At 49.7% G+C, this 16,689-nt stretch overlaps 5 protein-coding genes across 6 annotated transcripts; 2 read left to right on the forward strand and 3 right to left on the reverse strand.

Moving 5' to 3' along the window:
- Positions 1-2,116, forward strand: LOC118503591 (phenylalanine--tRNA ligase beta subunit). Its single transcript, XM_036037044.1, has 3 exons — positions 1-169; positions 271-484; positions 555-2,116. The coding sequence occupies exons 1-3, from the start codon at positions 112-114 to the stop codon at positions 2,053-2,055; spliced, it is 1,773 nt and encodes a 590-aa protein (XP_035892937.1). The 5' UTR covers positions 1-111; the 3' UTR covers positions 2,056-2,116.
- Positions 2,114-4,183, reverse strand: LOC118503594 (omega-amidase NIT2-like). 2 transcript variants are annotated; one of them, XM_036037047.1, is made up of 4 exons: positions 4,024-4,183; positions 3,818-3,887; positions 2,471-3,741; positions 2,114-2,411 (listed from the first exon to the last, which is right to left on the reverse strand). In XM_036037047.1, exons 2-3 carry the CDS (start codon positions 3,834-3,836, stop codon positions 2,903-2,905), a joined length of 858 nt encoding a protein of 285 aa, XP_035892940.1. In that variant the 5' UTR covers positions 3,837-3,887; positions 4,024-4,183; the 3' UTR covers positions 2,114-2,411; positions 2,471-2,902. The 2 variants fall into 2 exon arrangements, with proteins under 2 accessions (XP_035892940.1, XP_035892941.1); XM_036037048.1 differs by having other exon boundaries at positions 3,818-3,883; positions 4,024-4,166.
- Positions 4,184-5,022: 839 nt separating this feature from the next.
- On the reverse strand, positions 5,023-6,520 carry LOC118503595 (omega-amidase NIT2-like). The gene is made up of 2 exons (XM_036037049.1): positions 5,827-6,520; positions 5,023-5,772 (listed from the first exon to the last, which is right to left on the reverse strand). Exons 1-2 carry the CDS (start codon positions 6,163-6,165, stop codon positions 5,275-5,277), a joined length of 837 nt encoding a protein of 278 aa, XP_035892942.1. The 5' UTR covers positions 6,166-6,520; the 3' UTR covers positions 5,023-5,274.
- A 612-nt stretch (positions 6,521-7,132) lies between these two features.
- Positions 7,133-8,245, forward strand: LOC118503596 (omega-amidase NIT2-like). Its single transcript, XM_036037050.1, has one exon. It carries the CDS (start codon positions 7,305-7,307, stop codon positions 8,133-8,135), a length of 831 nt encoding a protein of 276 aa, XP_035892943.1. The 5' UTR covers positions 7,133-7,304; the 3' UTR covers positions 8,136-8,245.
- Positions 8,246-8,498: 253 nt separating this feature from the next.
- LOC118503593 (phytanoyl-CoA dioxygenase domain-containing protein 1) lies at positions 8,499-12,942 on the reverse strand. Its single transcript, XM_036037046.1, has 3 exons — positions 12,602-12,942; positions 9,372-9,928; positions 8,499-9,188 (listed from the first exon to the last, which is right to left on the reverse strand). The coding sequence occupies exons 1-3, from the start codon at positions 12,623-12,625 to the stop codon at positions 8,906-8,908; spliced, it is 864 nt and encodes a 287-aa protein (XP_035892939.1). The 5' UTR covers positions 12,626-12,942; the 3' UTR covers positions 8,499-8,905.
- Positions 12,943-16,689: the final 3,747 nt, after the last annotated feature.

Genomic DNA, 16,689 nt, shown 5'->3' on the forward strand with positions numbered 1-16,689 from the left:
AAACACAAATTCTTTCGGTGTGTTGGCAACAACAAACATCCTTGCATGTGGATAATTTGCCGTGCTGTAAATTTGGCCCCCCGTGTTCTTGCGATCGATTAATCCGGTAAAATGCCTACCGTCGGCGTGAAACGTGACCTGCTCTTCAAAGCTCTGGGCAAAACGTACAGTAAGTATCGACGTGAGGCTAACGAGATGGGAAAGGTGTGTAAGTGTCTCCTAACGATTTGCCGGCTTGCGCCGGGTTGCTCTTGTCTTGATCATTTGCAGCTGATGATGAATTCCAAAAACTATGCTTCGAGTTTGGCCTGGAGCTGGACGAAGTGACGACGGAAAAGCAGATGATTACCAAGGAACAGGGTCAGGTAGAGGCGGCGAAAGATGCATCGGAAGAGATCATCTATCGCATCGACATTCCGGCTAACCGGTACGATCTGCTGTGTCTGGAAGGGTTGGTCATGGGGCTGCAGGTGTTCCTGGGCAAGTAAGTACGATTGACAACGAACAAAGATAGAAAACGGTACCGGTAACGTTTGCGGGTCGTTTGCTTCCAGGCTCAAGTTCCCTCGCTTCAGCAAGGTGGGCCCCGCCGGTAAGGGTACTGCGCCGCAGAAGATGATCGTCACGAAAGCTACCGCCCAAATCCGCCCGTTCGCGGTGGCGGCCGTTTTGCGTGACATCACCTTCACGAAGGATTCGTACGACAGCTTCATCGATCTGCAGGACAAACTGCACCAAAACATATGCCGTAAGCGGGCGCTGGTAGCCATCGGAACGCACGATCTAGACACACTGCAGGGACCGTTCACGTACGATGCTAAACCACCGAAGGACATTCGCTTTGTGCCGCTGAACCAGGAGAAGGCGATGAGCGGCGAGGAGCTGATGGAGTTCTACTCAACGCACGCCCAGCTCAAAGCCTACCTTCCCATCATCCGCGACTCCCCGGTGTATCCGGTGATTTACGATGCGAACGGCGTGGTGCTATCGCTACCACCGATCATCAACGGGGATCACTCGAAGATTTCGCTCAAGACGCGAAATGTGTTCATCGAGTGCACGGCAACGGACCTCACCAAGGCGCGCATTGTGCTCGATACGCTCGTGTGCATGTTTTCGACCCACTGCGCGAAACAGTTCACCGTCGAGTACTGCGAGGTGGTGTCGGCCGCTGGTGAAACGAAACAGTATCCGGATCTCGCCTTCAGAAAGGAAACCATTTCCGTAGCCAAAACGAACGCCTACATCGGGCTGAACGTATCGGCCGAGGAGATGGCAAAGCTGCTGAACCGATTGCTTCCTACCAAGCAAACCGATGCGGACACGCTGGAGGTGGAAATTCCACCCACCCGGCACGATATGCTGCACGTCTGCGACATCTACGAGGATGTGGCCATCGCGTACGGGTACAATCGCATCCCGAAAACGCTCCCGGCCAAGATGCACATCGCCAAGCAGTACCCGCTGAACAAGCTGACCGAGCAGCTGCGGGAACAGATTGCACAGGCCGGGTTTACGGAGGGACTAACGTTCACGCTTTGCTCGCGAGACGACATTGCGACGAAGATGAATGCCAGCATCGAGCAAATCCCGGCCGTGCACATTGCCAACCCGAAAACGCTCGAGTTTCAGGTGGTCCGTACGACGCTGATACCGGGCTTGCTGAAAACGTTGGCCGCTAACAGGAAGATGCCACTGCCGCTAAAGCTTTTTGAGGTGTCGGATGTTGTGCTGGCGGACAGCAAGTCGGAGGTTGGCGCGAAGAACGAGCGCCGGGTGTGTGCGGTAAACTGTAACAAGACGGCTGGGTTTGAGGTGGTGCACGGGCTGTTGGACCGGGTGATGCAGCTGCTGGAAGTGCCGTGGGATAAGGCGACCGGGTACTACCTGCGGGCGTGCGATGATCCGGCCTACTTCCCGGGCCGTTGCGCTGCCGTCCTTTACAAGGGCACGGAAATTGGACGCATTGGGGTGCTGCATCCGACTGTGCTGCAAGCGTTCGAGCTTACGACGCCGTGTTCGGTGGTCGAGTTCAACATGGAATACTTTGTCTAGAACCGTGCGGCTCTCGATGGTCTCGTGAAGGGAAATAAAACACATTGCTCTACATCTGTTACGCTGCTAATTTAATCGCAATTATTGAGCATTTACTCCTACGGTACCGTACACCGAGAGATGCACGGTAAACTCCTTCAACTGCGTTACGCTGAACACCGTTCCGAGGAACTGCTTTTTGCGGTCCACATTGCTGTTTATGCTGGCGGAACAACCGGGACCGGTTCCATCTAGCTGTACGAACGTGATTACTTCATTCTGTAGCGGGCTAGCGCGATAGTTCAGCTCCAGCTGAATCAATTGCTCAACTTCCAACGGTCCTTTCGTAATGGTTATGTTGTGCAGCAGCTGCTGACCTTGAAAAGTACCACCGAATTAGCCGCGCAACTGGGATGGAGTGATGGGACTCACTTACCGGGCACTCTGTCACCTATTCCGAAGCTACAAATCGCATTGCACACGGTCATCCAGCCGAGCAGGATAAGAAATGCTGATACAATCGAATGAACCTGCATTGCGAGACACCTTTGAAACCAGACAAATTGGAACTGAAGTTGCATTCCACCAGCCAATCTAGCTTCTCCGAACGGCTGTGGTCGTTATCAACCGATAGCTTGGAACAATATCTATGTCCGGTTTCAGCTTTATCTGCGTACGATAACATTCATTACTGTCAATCGAAAGCCAATGAATCATCCACAATCCACAGCTTAACCGCACGTAAACCGCAATAACCACGACGTGGGAAGCCTTGGAGTGATTAAAACGCGTTCCGCTAAGCAGAACGATAAAGACTTTTGTATATTTTTAACAATTTGTTACGGGTAACAACACACTGGCCACTGGGCTACTGCCCCAAACCCTCCGTTCGGTACAGATCGGTTCGGCGCTGACTGAATATCGGAATCTGTGCCCGTACCTCATCCACCGTCTGGAGATTCACGTCCGCAACGACCGTTGCCTCCTCTTCGCTCGCCTCCGTCACAACCTTCGCCCACGGATCGACCACCATCGAATGGCCCCAGGCAACGTACCCGGCGGATGGATCGCGTGCCGGCGAAATAGTCGCCACGTACGATTGCGTATCGTTCGCCCGGCCCCTAGCCAACAGCTCCCAGTGCAGCGGGCCCGTTTTCATGTTAAACGCACCGGGGTAAATTAGCATATCACACCCCTGGTTCCGGTACAATCGGGCCAGCTCATCGAACCGTATATCGTAACAAATGCCGAGGCCAATTTTTGCTCCATCAATCGACACCGTGGCTAGGTTGCTGCCACCGGTCAGTACGTCCGACTCGCGGAACGTTATCCCACCCGGTATGTTAATGTCGAACAGATGAATTTTGCGGTACGTCGCGATGAGGCCACCGTCCGGGGACCATACGGTGCAGGTGTTGTACAGTTTGTTATCCGCTGGACATTTCTCCGGTATCGTTCCGCCGATCAGGTAGATGCCGAGCTCCTGCGCTATCGCCGCCAAGCTGCGGCTCGTTTCACCGGTCGGGATTTCTTCTGCGTAGGCCGGAAAGTGTTGCGTGCCGTAGGGTGAGTTGAAGCATTCGGGTAGCGCCACCACACGGGCCCCTTTGTCCGCTACGGCGACGCGTATTTTCGCCAAAGCATTTTCAATGTTTTGTGCCTTGTTTGCGCCTACCTTCAGCTGTAGCAGCGCGATGCGAAATCCAGCTGTTGTGGGAGGTTAAGGGGTGCCCAGTTTAATTATTTTCTATCTGCTACAGATGACCCTATCACAGTAACTTACCGCGAGCCATCCGGTTCATTTACGGGTCTGATATTAGCAGCAGATGGCGAATATAGTTCCCCTTTGCTGGCTAATTAGACCGAAAGAAGATAAGAACGTTATTTAAAATCAGAAAGACATGCTCTTATCAAGTGGCTCATTTGTTCTCGATATTCTGAGCAGAGAAACATTGCCAGATGTAACACTTTGTAGGGAAATTAACTAACTTTGGACCAATAATTGCGTATTTCTGGAACGGTGGACTTTGAGAACTTCTGGAACAACAAATGTCGAGATAAAATAGTAAAATCTACGCTTAAATACACCTAGCAGCTAATTTTAACGTTGCTGCGCTGAATGTTTACTGATGTTGATAACAACAAACAACCCGACGAGCAAGCTTTGACAGCTGCCGTCAAATAGCACGCCACATAACAATTAAAATGACGCTTAATTGACTTCTTGATTTAGTATCTGTATAAATAATAAGAAATTGCGGTAAAAGACTCGAGAAGCCTCCCCCCTTGAAAAAATTTGTTAGGCACTGTAGGATTTACGCCTCAATGTATGCAATCCGCAGTACACGTTGCGAAAGCTTCACAGCGTGCTTTCAGTGTGGTCAAAAATGGTTGAATAAAATCGAATGAAATATTGCTTATTATTCGATTAAATCCCCCTCCCCCTATCCTGACCATTTATTTTGACTTACAGGAGCTACGTAATAATTTTTGATCATGCTAGATATGGCCAATCAGGCTTACACGGTGTTCCCGGACTGTAACGGAACATTGGTTCGATGGATACTTGTTAACGGGCATATATATTTAGAAAAGGAGGAAAAATAAGAATATCAACATTTCAAATCACTTCTTACAATGTATATTATCATGCACTCGCTGTTTGGTAACAGTATTAAGGAACAATGCACAATGTTGTTATCAAACGAGCTTTGACCATACAAAAATCCCTCTGTGCAATAAAAATGACAGGCCACAGTGCTTTACACAAAAGATTCTAGGGGGGATCTTCTCGAGTCTTACTGAAGTCTCACATAAAAAGGACAGAAAGTTGTCCGTCACTGTGTGTCGCTTATAACGATCGCTCGCATTCACTTAAAATGATAACCAATCTGAATAAAAAAAAAACTTGTAACAACAGTCACTCATTAGCCGCGTGTGACCATGACTCGAGCGCATTCTGGTCATGAAAACATCACACCCAGTTGATTTGTTGCAGTCGAATCGTTTAGCGTAGAAAGAAACATGCTTTTATTCATTATCAGTAAACCCAAAAAATATAATGGCAACACTAGGCATCCGAATTCTAAAACCGACCAGACAGCATTGATTCTAACATTAGGGCAAAAAAAAAAACATAAAGGAACACATAGCCACACACATTATCATCATCGTGCTGTCGATGGTATGGCGTGATGCGCAATCACAAAAAGGATGATCGGCGGACAAACCGGTGCTTCATCAGGCCGTACAGTCCACCTTCAGCTCGTACAGATCGGTCCGTTTCTGCTCGAACACCGGTATCCGCCGCCGAACGTCGGACAGCTCCTTCAGCACCAGATCCGCCACCACAATCTCCTGGAACTCGGTGGCCCGCTGGATGACGCGGCCCCACGGATCAACCACCAGCGAATGACCGTACGGGATAAGCTTTGCGTGTGTGTCGCGCGCCGGCGAACAGAACGCGACGAACGTTTGATTGTCCAGCGCACGTGCCTTGGCCAGCAGCTCCCAGTGCTGCTCGCCGGTCGGTACATCGCAAACGGCCGGATAGATCAGCAGATCGCAGCCCATCGTCCGGTAGGCGGTGGCAAACTCGGCGAACCGCATGTCCCAGCAAATGCCGAGCCCGATGCGCGTTTCCCCAACGGTAAACGTGGCGTACTTGCTGCCGGCCGTGAAGAGCTTCGTTTCGGCTACGGTCATCTTTCCGCTAAGGCTAGAATCGCACAGATGCACCTGCAAACGAGCGAGAAGTTAGTATACGTTAGGACAGACGGTGTCCCGTGGTACCTTCCGATACGTTGCCACTAGATCACCTTCCGGGCCCCAAACTGTGCAGGTGTTGTAGAGCCGGCCACTGAAAGACTCAACGATGGAGCCACCGACGACGTGTACACCGAAATCGCGGGCAGCATTCGACAGCGCCCGGCACGTTTCCCCACTCGGAATCTCCTCTGCAACGTCCCGCAGCGAGTCGGCCGTGTACGGTGCGTTGAAACACTCCGGCAGCACGACAACGTTCGCGTCCTTTTCCTTCTTGGCGATGCGGATCAGATCGATCGCGTTCTTGAGGTTCTTTTCCTTCGAATCTACCACACGCAGCTGTACAAGTGCGATCTTGATCGTCATGCTGGCGGCAGATGGTCCCCGTAGGTCCTGTGTGTCGTATCGATGGCGACTAACGGTGCACTTTTCGCGTTTCTGCGCGGTTCTGCTGCGGCGGCCACTCACGGTCAAGTGCGTTCCCGAACTACTACTGCTGCACTATGCACGATCGGAGCGGCATCTGTTCGGCGGATGCGATGCTGTATGCGCTATCAGCTCGGCTGTTTGACCCCCGGAAACCATACGGCGACCGGGTGACCGGCGTACGGGCTGAGATTTGTTTTGACGTTACGCACGATGACCGCGTACAGCTGTTTATTGCCGCGGTCTGTCGATAAGCGAAGCGTTCCCTACACCGATGGAACGAGTAGAGTCGATGAAGATGCATCAAGTGTAAGAAGAACAAGAACGGACAGGAGACATGATGGATTATTACGCGCGTATTGGCTATCTAATTGTTTCTAGTCTAATCAATTAACCCTATCGTAACCGGGTAGGTAACGGTTTTGTAGGTTTGAAATTTAAAAATTTATGTGAAGTTCGTTAAGAAATCAAGTGAAGTAAGTGACTGTAGTATTGAGAGATGAAGAAAACAGTACCATGCACGATCGACACATCGAATAATGATCGACATCTAAATAAACAATGCAACCCCCCTTTTTTTAGCTCGTTAGACGCCGTTGTAAACGTTTGCGCCCGATAGGTATGCAAGATCGCTCATCAGCTTAGTAAATCAAAACAAGCGTTCAACTGTGATGACACCTTAATAAATATTTACCTTTTTACGCGCAAGATTTTGGCAAATGATTTAAAATGTCTTTAAACGGACACAGCTGTCTCGTGCCTTCGTTAAAGTAGGTTGCAATTATCGCTTTGCTTAATTGCACTACCGCTTCCCGGAACCGATCACCCGTCGCGATCACCAGCGCTTATCATAATGTGCAACCCCCGGGTCACCGTTGGCCACCGTGCAACTCGTTCTACTCATTCGCGCCGGTGGTGTGATGTGAGTTTGATAGCAAATTGATAGTTGGCAAATTTATTGCATTCTTGCAATAAATCGGGACGATATCGATAAGCCGCCGCGGTGTGTCGCAGCGTATATAAAACACCCGCCCCTCGCGAGAACATTGGACTAGTAGTTGATCAGTTCGATTACAGCAATGTCTACGCTGCGAGTAGCTTTGGTGCAACTGTACGGTCGCCCAACCAAGAAGGAGTGTATTGCGAACGCGCTCGCACAGATCCGGCTGGCAAAGGATCGTGGCGCACAGTTGATTATCCTGCCGGAGTGTTTTAACTCACCGTACAGTACGGCCGAATTTGGACGACATGCGGAGGAGATTCCACGCGGTGAAACGAGCCTCGCGTTGGCGAAGGTAGCGGCCGAGCTTGGTGTGTATCTCGTTGGTGGAACATACCCGGAACGTGAGGGGACGAAGCTGTACAACACCTGTCCGGTGTTTGGACCGAAGGGAGAACTGTTGTGCAAGTACCGGAAGATGCATCTCTTCGATATGGACATCCCGGGGCGGTGCACGTTCCAAGAATCGTCCGTGCTAACGCCCGGCGATCGGTTGGCAACGTTTTCCATCGGTGCGCTGAAGATCGGCATTGGCATCTGCTGGGACAAGCGGTTCGCCGAGCTGACGGCTTGCTATCGTCAGCTTGGCTGCGATATGATGATCTTCCCGTCGGCGTTCGATCCGTACACTGGCCCACTGCACTGGGACCTGTTGGGACGGTCGCGTGCCCTAGACAACCAGATGTTTGTGGCGTTAGTGTCTCCGGCTAGGGACCCGTCGACCGAATACGTCGCGTACGGTTACTCGCTGCTGTGCGATCCTTGGGGTCGGGTGTTGTGTCGAGCGAAGGAAGATCAAGAGCTGCTCGTCGCCGACATCGATCTCAAGCTGTGTGCCGAGACGAAGCAGCAGATACCGGTGCTGCGTCAGAAGCGTAGCGATATATACGAACTGAACGTTAAGAAATAAGGATAGCGGCCATTGAGCAGAGATTTGGACCACTTAGTCCACTTAATGCTCAATAACGAAGCACTAAATAAATCGTAACAATCGTGCTCAATCCCATGCTCGAAATTGCGTCTCAGCCTTTTTTTTTTTGGGCGGGAAGGTCTCGCACAACTACACAACCGCAAAGGGGTGAGGGGATGAATAAAAAAAAACAGAGAAAAGTGTTTTTCTTGCTGGCACTTCTTTCCACTACAGCGATCACGGTGATCGCTAGCCATTCGTGACCGTTGGCATTGAAATAAATAAAAGTGGTGGAGTAAAACAAAAAAGATCACTGCCACCGACGACGGCGCTAGCCTTAGAAGAAAAACGCTACCCATGTAATTAGCAATTTAATAGTTGTTTTATTCACATTTTGCTACGTAGCCGTATCGCGGTGCAGTTGTTACCTTCTGGAGCGATGGCGATCGGGCTGATTGATGACGCAGCCCTTAAAAAATGGGGAAAGTGAGAACCGGAGCGCCCGGACGCCAGCGTCGATGTGTAAATAAACATCTATGGCACGAAGGTAGAGCGATCTATGAAGGATTTGGGAAGGAGGTTACATGGGTGGAGTGTGCGGGTTATGGATTACAACACACAAGAACTAAGCTGTACATATACGTAAATACGGGTAGAGAGAGAGAGAATAAGAGAGACACTTCAAATCCATCCACAGGAAGGGATGTCCTTAATTCTAAAACAATCGGTTGCAGCTGGAATCGATCGGTTGGCTTGCACCCTTGCAAGCCCTACTTCCGTTCGTACAGCACCGGAAAGGGACGATCTGCCGGCGGTTGTAGCCAGTTCTCTTTGGAATATTCACAGTCTTCGGTTTCGATCACGTGGAAGGTGTACGCGTGCCGGCTGCGGTCCGATTTGTTCGCATCACTCCGATGCACCACCTGGCTGTGGATGAGGACGCACGAACCCGCCTTTACTGGGACGGCGACAAAGTTGGACTGCGGGTAGAGTGGGGCCGGTCGATCGTAGATCAGCAGCTCGTCGGCATTCTTCTCCGGATTGCGGATCCATCTGGGTCGGGGACAAGGGAGAAGGGATGATGTTAAGTCTATGTTTGATACTTCAGAGAGACTAGCAGCTTGGGAGTGGTGATCGAATGATTAACCTTGGGACCTTAAGACCAACCTTGACTTCAAGCTTGTAAGTATGATGAACGTAACCCAATGACTCTCCTCTCCCTTGGCTACTACTCACCGTCGGTGGACACCGCTTTTGTGGGAACCCTTGATGAAGTGAAGACATCCGTTCTGCAGCGTTGCATCCTCGAGCGGTATCCAGAAGCCGATCGTTGTGCTCGGTTCCGTGTACAGGTATGTGGCGTCCTGGTGCGACTTTACCTCCCCACCGACGCCCGGATTCTTGAAGATGTACATGCTCTGTGCAACGGCCGGCCGGCGGAATCCTAGCTGCCAGCACACTTCCTTCACCCGGTTCGAGAACGTCACCTCCTCGAATGCCGCATTTTCCGTGTGCAGTGCGTGGCCCACCTTGTTCAGTGCGATCGCTGGATCAACCAGCAGCTCACCGTTCTCCCCGACGGCACCTTCCTCGAAGAAGTAGCGCACCTTGTCCGCACTGTCCAGGAAGTACTGTTCGCGGCTTTGGGCCGACTTACCGTCCGCATTCGCGCTAAACACTTTCCGTTCCTCTTTCGGCGCTTCCTGATGGAGATTTTGGCCGACTTTGAGCAGATCCTGTACCTCGTCCGGTGTTAGGAAATCATCGATCACGGCGAACCCATCCTCGCGGATCTGTAACGAAAGCAAGACACGTACGCCGGTTAAGATCACGTGCGGGCAAACGGTTCGCCATTACACATATCGGTCGCGTGAGCTAAAAGTGCGACGATCGTTAGAACGGAGATCGGGGGAAAATAATTACAAAACAACGTAAGGGCATGATTCATGTCATGAGGGACAGGACGCGCATTTCGGGTGGATTCTCTACCTCCTCCCCCCCCCCCCCCCCAGACCAACCAACGTCAACACTCGCGGTTGGGTTAAAAATAACAAAAATCCTACTTAGTTCACGATCACCAACAAAAACAACAGCACGAAGACGCAACACCCTCACCCACAGAGGACGCCGATTCGCATCGTCAAATGGACGCGAAATGCGTCTCGGGCTGTAGCTGTGCTGTGCTGCTACTTCATTCTAAGTGGAGCATTTTCGGCACCATTGCATCACTCCCGGTGGCCGATGGCATGCAGCAACCGAGAACTGCATTTCGGCGGAAGTTGCCTGTGTGTCTGTGTGTGGATCATATTTTGTGTTATAATTAAAAACTGGCCCCTCGAAATATATTAACCAGGCAGACGCAATGTGGTAGAGGGCGCCTTTTATGTACATGAGAGAGAGAGCGATGTGTCATAAGAATGTGATCGTTGTGTTTGCTGTTGGTTTTTGTTGTTGTGGTGATGGTTAGTAATCGTGCCGAATTGGGAACGTACGTCAGGGTACGACTCATTTCGTGACGCGGCATTTGAATGTCACGATTCCGTAAATACATCGATTATTCATTGCCGCTACTTGAGCTCACCGCTCTGAAGTTAGGATTGTCAGCAGAATTTAAAAGAATTTCCTGGGTCAATGTTTCACAGATTCTACTCTTAAGTTTATCAAGAACACAAGAGCTCGAGTGTCGATGAAGTCGCCATAAGGAATCGGCAAATAGAATTCCATGCTTATCTTGTTTGATAATAAGTCAGAACGTAGAACACAAAACAGGGGAGATAAAATGTCTACGATAGATAGCTGTGCAATGTGATCTTCAGATCCAATCCCCTTACAATTTTTGACTTCCTCTCAGTCACCTCCAAGAGACGCAATAATGGCGTCGTTTCATCGCATAATAAGCGGACGAAAAGTAGCACTTCCTTTCGTACTGTGAATGACTCCCACTCGGACCGTGCCACCATCAACAAGCCCTGAAACAAATGAATCACTGGCGAAGATTGCTGAACACAGATGGCGCAGTACCACAGCTCGTTGTTCGACAGCTCTGGTATTTTTTTGCCATTCGTACGGACCCGTTACTTTCGGGCCGAATAAATAGAGTGAATCATGGACAGAGATACAAACTTCCCACACGGAAACCTCATCGTCTCGCCGGCTAACAAGATCGCCCGGGATTGGGCGAACGGTCCAACGTGCTGTTTTGGTGTGGAATGTGGAGTGCGTGCGCATAAACCACCGACCGACGAAAGGCAGCGCGTGCAAGTGCGTGAAAATGCACACACATGGTGCGAAGGAAATATATTTTCACCTGCACGCTTCTCTTCACACCCCGGTCGATGGGATGGGAAGGGAAGCCGGGTCCATCTCAATGACTTGTTCCGATGCGGCCAATGGCCATTGATGATGATGGACTGGGCGGGTGTGTGTGTGTGTGTGCTTTTTATTGCTTTTGTTGTTAAAGTCCATCTGATCCATTTTCCTGACACACACACACACACATACCCCGCCCGGAAAAGCCTCTTCTCGCAACACTTGTTTGTGTGTGTGTGTGGTTGAGTTTTTTTTTGGGGGAAAGCCACAACGGTTAATGCGTTACGGACGGCCTCGAGACGCCGGTTGGCACAGGCCACCGAAATGGCGGCGGATGGCGAAAGCGCCGGAAACCCGTTAGCAGCGGCACGGCGGCACAGGCGACAGGTACCCGGTCGGTGAGTTCATTAAAATTCAATTATTACTATACCGCCCGCCGCGCGGCGAGCCGAGGTGCCTCGGTTCAGTTGGCTTTTTCCTTATACGGTCACACCCGGGGCCCGGCCCGGGCTCAGTGATTCGGTCATCCGTAAAAGGAAAACCACTTTGCCGCAATTTTGTTGCACGTCGTTCACGTGTTGACTCAATTGACACGGGCGCACGGGGATTGATGATGTGAAGAACGATTTTCGGGGATTATGTCACTGGAAGTGAGGGAGGGAGTGGGGGTTGGTGGTCGGAAGTGACCTGTCGAAGGTGGCGAAAAGTGAAACGCGACATCAGTGACAAGCACCACCTAATTTTAGCACATTCCATTTAACTGTTGGGGTTGGCCGTTGAGCAAACAGATCCGGCCAGGGGTCAGTGAAACTGTCCATCGGTGCCTCATCCAACCCGAAGTGGGTTTGTTTTTCGGGGGATGCAATGCCTGCAAGGCGTAAATCATCACCATCAAAATAACCAAATTGGTTTGCAACACGGTTCACCTTCGCGCGGACATTTAAACTTTAATTTCCTGCGCAATCGACTGGCCAACGCAAACGGTTTTCCACGGCGGTGGGTTTTTGGTTTCCCGGCCGGTGTTGTCCGTAAAATTGCACACGGTTTTCTAATTTTAGGTGCTTCGAAGATCGTTGAGCGTTGAGATCACGGAAACGGGGCGAACACCGGACCACACCACTCGATCGGACGGTAAACGATCGCAACAACGCTCTTACCTGATCGATCAGAAGGTTCCTCATGGTTCTAGAAGCTTTTCGAATCTGTTGGGTCCAAACACTGATACTGCTTCCCAAACAATGGATTCCTTCGGGCAACTACCGCACGTCCCACGACCAACACGATCAGTTTCACTGGACAACTGTGGCTTGTCTTATCGCAGTCCTTGCTGTGCTCAGCCACACAAACAGCACGAGCGAACCTTATCTATTGCTTAGCAGGGCGCAGATTATCACAATGGTCTCGCTGAGAGGCACCGCCGTTTATGATTCACGCACTCGCGAACGTACTGCACTGAGCATCCGAGTCGAACTACAGCGCGGCCCCGCTGGGTGGTACGGTTTTATGTCGGGCTCACGTTTTCATGGACAAATCGAGAAAGGAAAACACTGAGGCCTCGCTCTCATTGAAGCCGGAGAGAATCTCTGGGTGATGCGCGCACGCTTTGTTTACATTTTTGAAGCACTCACTTCAAACTCACCAACCAACCAACATATGACCAACATCCGATATGTATTGAAAATAATAGAACTGTAATTAGTATTGCCACAGAAAGATAGTAAATACTCCAAATCTCGTATAAAAGCACTCCTTACGCACTCTGCAAACCCTGTCCAATCTCAGCCGCTGAGTTACTATGACAACGCACAGGAGAGCTAGCTCGTGAGATACGCTTTGTTTACGTTTCATTGCTCTCGTCGTGGTACGATCGCGCTATAGTTTTTTTTGCGATCTAAGCAGGCCTGAGATCAGTTCCTCTGTCATGCGTAATTAAACATTCCACGCAATGCAGTGCACTGATCAGGTGGTGGTGGTGGTGCATCGAACCATTCAACGCAATTCAAAGTAGAGGGTGCGCGTGAAAAAATGTGCAGTAATCAAGTAATTATTAAATTGGAACCTTTTTTTGTGCTGCTATTGCTGCAAATGCATCCTGCATTTATACCCTAGCGCATGATTTATGCAAACATATGCTAAAGACAATCTACATTGTGTAAGTATAACGAGTGTTTTTCTTGTTGCTGCTGCTGCTGCTTCTTTGCTTGAAAGTCTCTCGAGAGCGGGTGCATTGAGCGGAATGGAGTTTTTGTTGTTGTTGTGGTGATGCATTTCAGGGCACTCTTACTCGTGAGAGGTCGGTGCCAACCACAGGGTGATTGCAATAGTTTGGTTTTGGGTTGTAGCAAAAATAGGCAGCGAAAATGAAAAATATACAACGAATGTTTTTAAAAATTCTTCAAAGAGATTATAGTTTTGTTATTAAAAAAGAAAAAGCAAAAACATTGCCTATTCTTCTTGGCGAAATTTTGCTAATTTAAGCATAAATTTTCTGTCGCCTGAAAGTATGCAATTACTTGTTTTAGAATTGTCTTCCATTCCAATCAAATATTTCTCATATGATATAAGATTGCATACTTTCAGGGGTTACGCTCCGAAGCGATAATGCAACGATTGCCTATCACAGAGATTAAAGCGTTTTTATCGGGGATCGAGAACGGGATGGAAAAACTCTTGGAAAATTATTTTAAATTTTGATTAATTGCCAGTCAAGCGTTCCTTATACCACATGGTATTCTTTCATTGTATTCTTCTAACGGAATTAAAAATTTGAATTCTTAATTCAAGAAGGGATTACTGATTAGTGATCTTCTGTAATTATGCCAGTGTGATTGATTTAAAATTATGGTTCATCGGGTATATGTGAACTCATTGGGTATATGTGAAGCGTCTCTTCCAGCGTGAGAACTCTCGGGCGATCTGCTGACAATTAGTCTCTACCAACTAACGCCAGCAGTGCGAACCAGGATGTAGCTGCAAAGTAAGGATGAGACTAGTAATCTAACATGGAAATAAACACAATTAACCTCATAGTGAACCTCATAGTCATAGTATCAATAAGTATAGTAAGCTATAGACGACTGACAAAAAGAAGAATCGATCATTTACCCGAACAATATCTATTAGGACGTCTCTTATCGAAGAGTTCTAACCGTCCAAGCTTCATGTACTAAAAGACCTCGAACTTTTACGTACATCATCTACCAAGTACGGATCTTGTCTTACTGGAAGACTTAGTGTACATAAGGTCCAAAAATCATCCAAGCGCCCTGCTCGGTTCTGGATCCATCACTGTAGCTACATGTAGTAATGTGAATGTTTAAAGCAACTTTTACCTCTTACTGACTTCAGCTTCCCATCATCCAGCCGCCTTCCGCCTCTCGCGGCATTAAACATCGTCACAACAAATTAGGTTAAGTAAAGGGAAGCGCCACTTACGCACCCGTAAATGATGCGCTCATCAAAAGCCCGCCGTTTACTGCCACCGGGGTACACTTCACACGATGCGAGCCCGTCTGATATGTTCATTAACGTTTTCCATCGAATCAACCATCGATTTGGCCTGGCCCCTTCAAAATTATGATAGTAAAAGCGTATCTTACCAAGCTCACAGTAGTACAGTGCGTTGCCGGGACGCACCAAGTCAAATAAGGCGCATGCATCTGTACCACATTTCTGTCTCGCCGGGCCAAATCTTTTCCCATTCGCAGCAGTTGGTGGAAAATCGGGTTCCCGCATAGCTGGAAAGCATGGACGGTTTTTGGCGAGTGGAAAAGTACGGTAAGTAAGTAAGTAGGTGCGAAAAGTGACGTTAGGCAGACAGCGACAAACGAGTCCGAGAGTGGGGTTTGGGTTGTGGCGTGGAGCAGTGGCAGATAGACAGGATGAGACTAATTTTAGACAACGGTTTCCGTTTTTCCTTCCCTCGGCAGAGTCGCACGGTCGGAAGAGGAAAGCGGGAAAAGGGCATGGCAAAGTATTAACTAACGACTGGATGGATGGAAAACTAAGCACGTGGACTGATAAGTTTGTGGAAAGCGCGGACCAGCACATTCAACCTGCTCCAATATCAATGTCTCGTGCGGATGTATAGTAGAGCGCACGGCGATCGTTCACTCTTAGCCAACCGACCTACTGGCGCACAGATTATTTATTACCATTCGAAGAACTCATAAAACTTACCGTGCAATCAAACGGTGGAAAACGGCGGCCACCAAGGCACGGTGCACGAGATGGCATGCAAACGAGAATAAATTATACACAGAACGGTGTGCAAGATGATGTGCGCCAGCAGAACTGCGGCAAACGGTTACGGGACGGACGGATCTTTGCCGCGGTAGCTTCTGCCGTCTGCCAAAGGGCCACACAACAAAGAACTTTTTCCGGGCCCGTCAAATTAACGGCAACGAACCTCAAGACGTCAGCGTGCCGCGATGCGCGATTTGCATTGAATGGTGTGCAAAGTTCTTTGGGACGGCTCATCCACCTGTTTGGCGGGCCGGGCGGGCCGTCATCGGAAGCGTTGGGTCACTCCCGGCACTGAAAGGGGCGTCATCGCGTGAATTTGCACACCGATGCACGATGCGCTCGAACGGTCGTGAATTCCGGTCGTCGGGCTAACGGTTGCAAATAGGGGGGGGGGGGGGGGGGGGAGCAGGGGTTGGGGAAAAAAGGTTACATTATCGTCGACGGCCTATCACGACGGTTCCGTCTGGGGCTTGGGTTCTCTTGCTAGAACGTAATAGTTTCCAGCCGCCAGCCGGTCGTAAGTGAATGGGACGGGAAGCGGACATACCGTAGCTATTGGAGCCATCGATTGCAGGCCCCGCGGTTCACGGTCGTTACACGATGCCGCGGCACGGCTAGAACTTGCACACTTGGTGGAGCCGTGACATTTAGGCTGGACCTGTCGGCGAGGAGGACGAGAAGGTAGTTGTTATAATATCGTCGGATATGAGTGGAAGACCTGTAATACGTCGATCCGGCTGAGGTGTTAGCAAACTTAATCTCGCCCGCTCCCCAGTGCTTCCTCAGCGCACGACACGGTTCCTTGATGCAAATGGATGCACGGAATGGGAAATTAATTAATTTTCTAGCGAATTCAAAACCACTTAATAGCGTCCAAGGCTGTTGGTCCAGTTCCCTAGCTTCCTCTTTCAAGCTGGGGTTTTTTTTTGTTGTTGCTGTAGTTCTATTTTTGCTCACATTGATTTGGTTGTTTTGTGGCAGACCGTCGCCGCAAGGAACC

Source organism: Anopheles stephensi, chromosome 2 (genome assembly GCF_013141755.1).
Source record: "Anopheles stephensi strain Indian chromosome 2, UCI_ANSTEP_V1.0, whole genome shotgun sequence".
Lineage (NCBI taxonomy): Eukaryota > Metazoa > Arthropoda > Insecta > Diptera > Culicidae > Anopheles > Anopheles stephensi.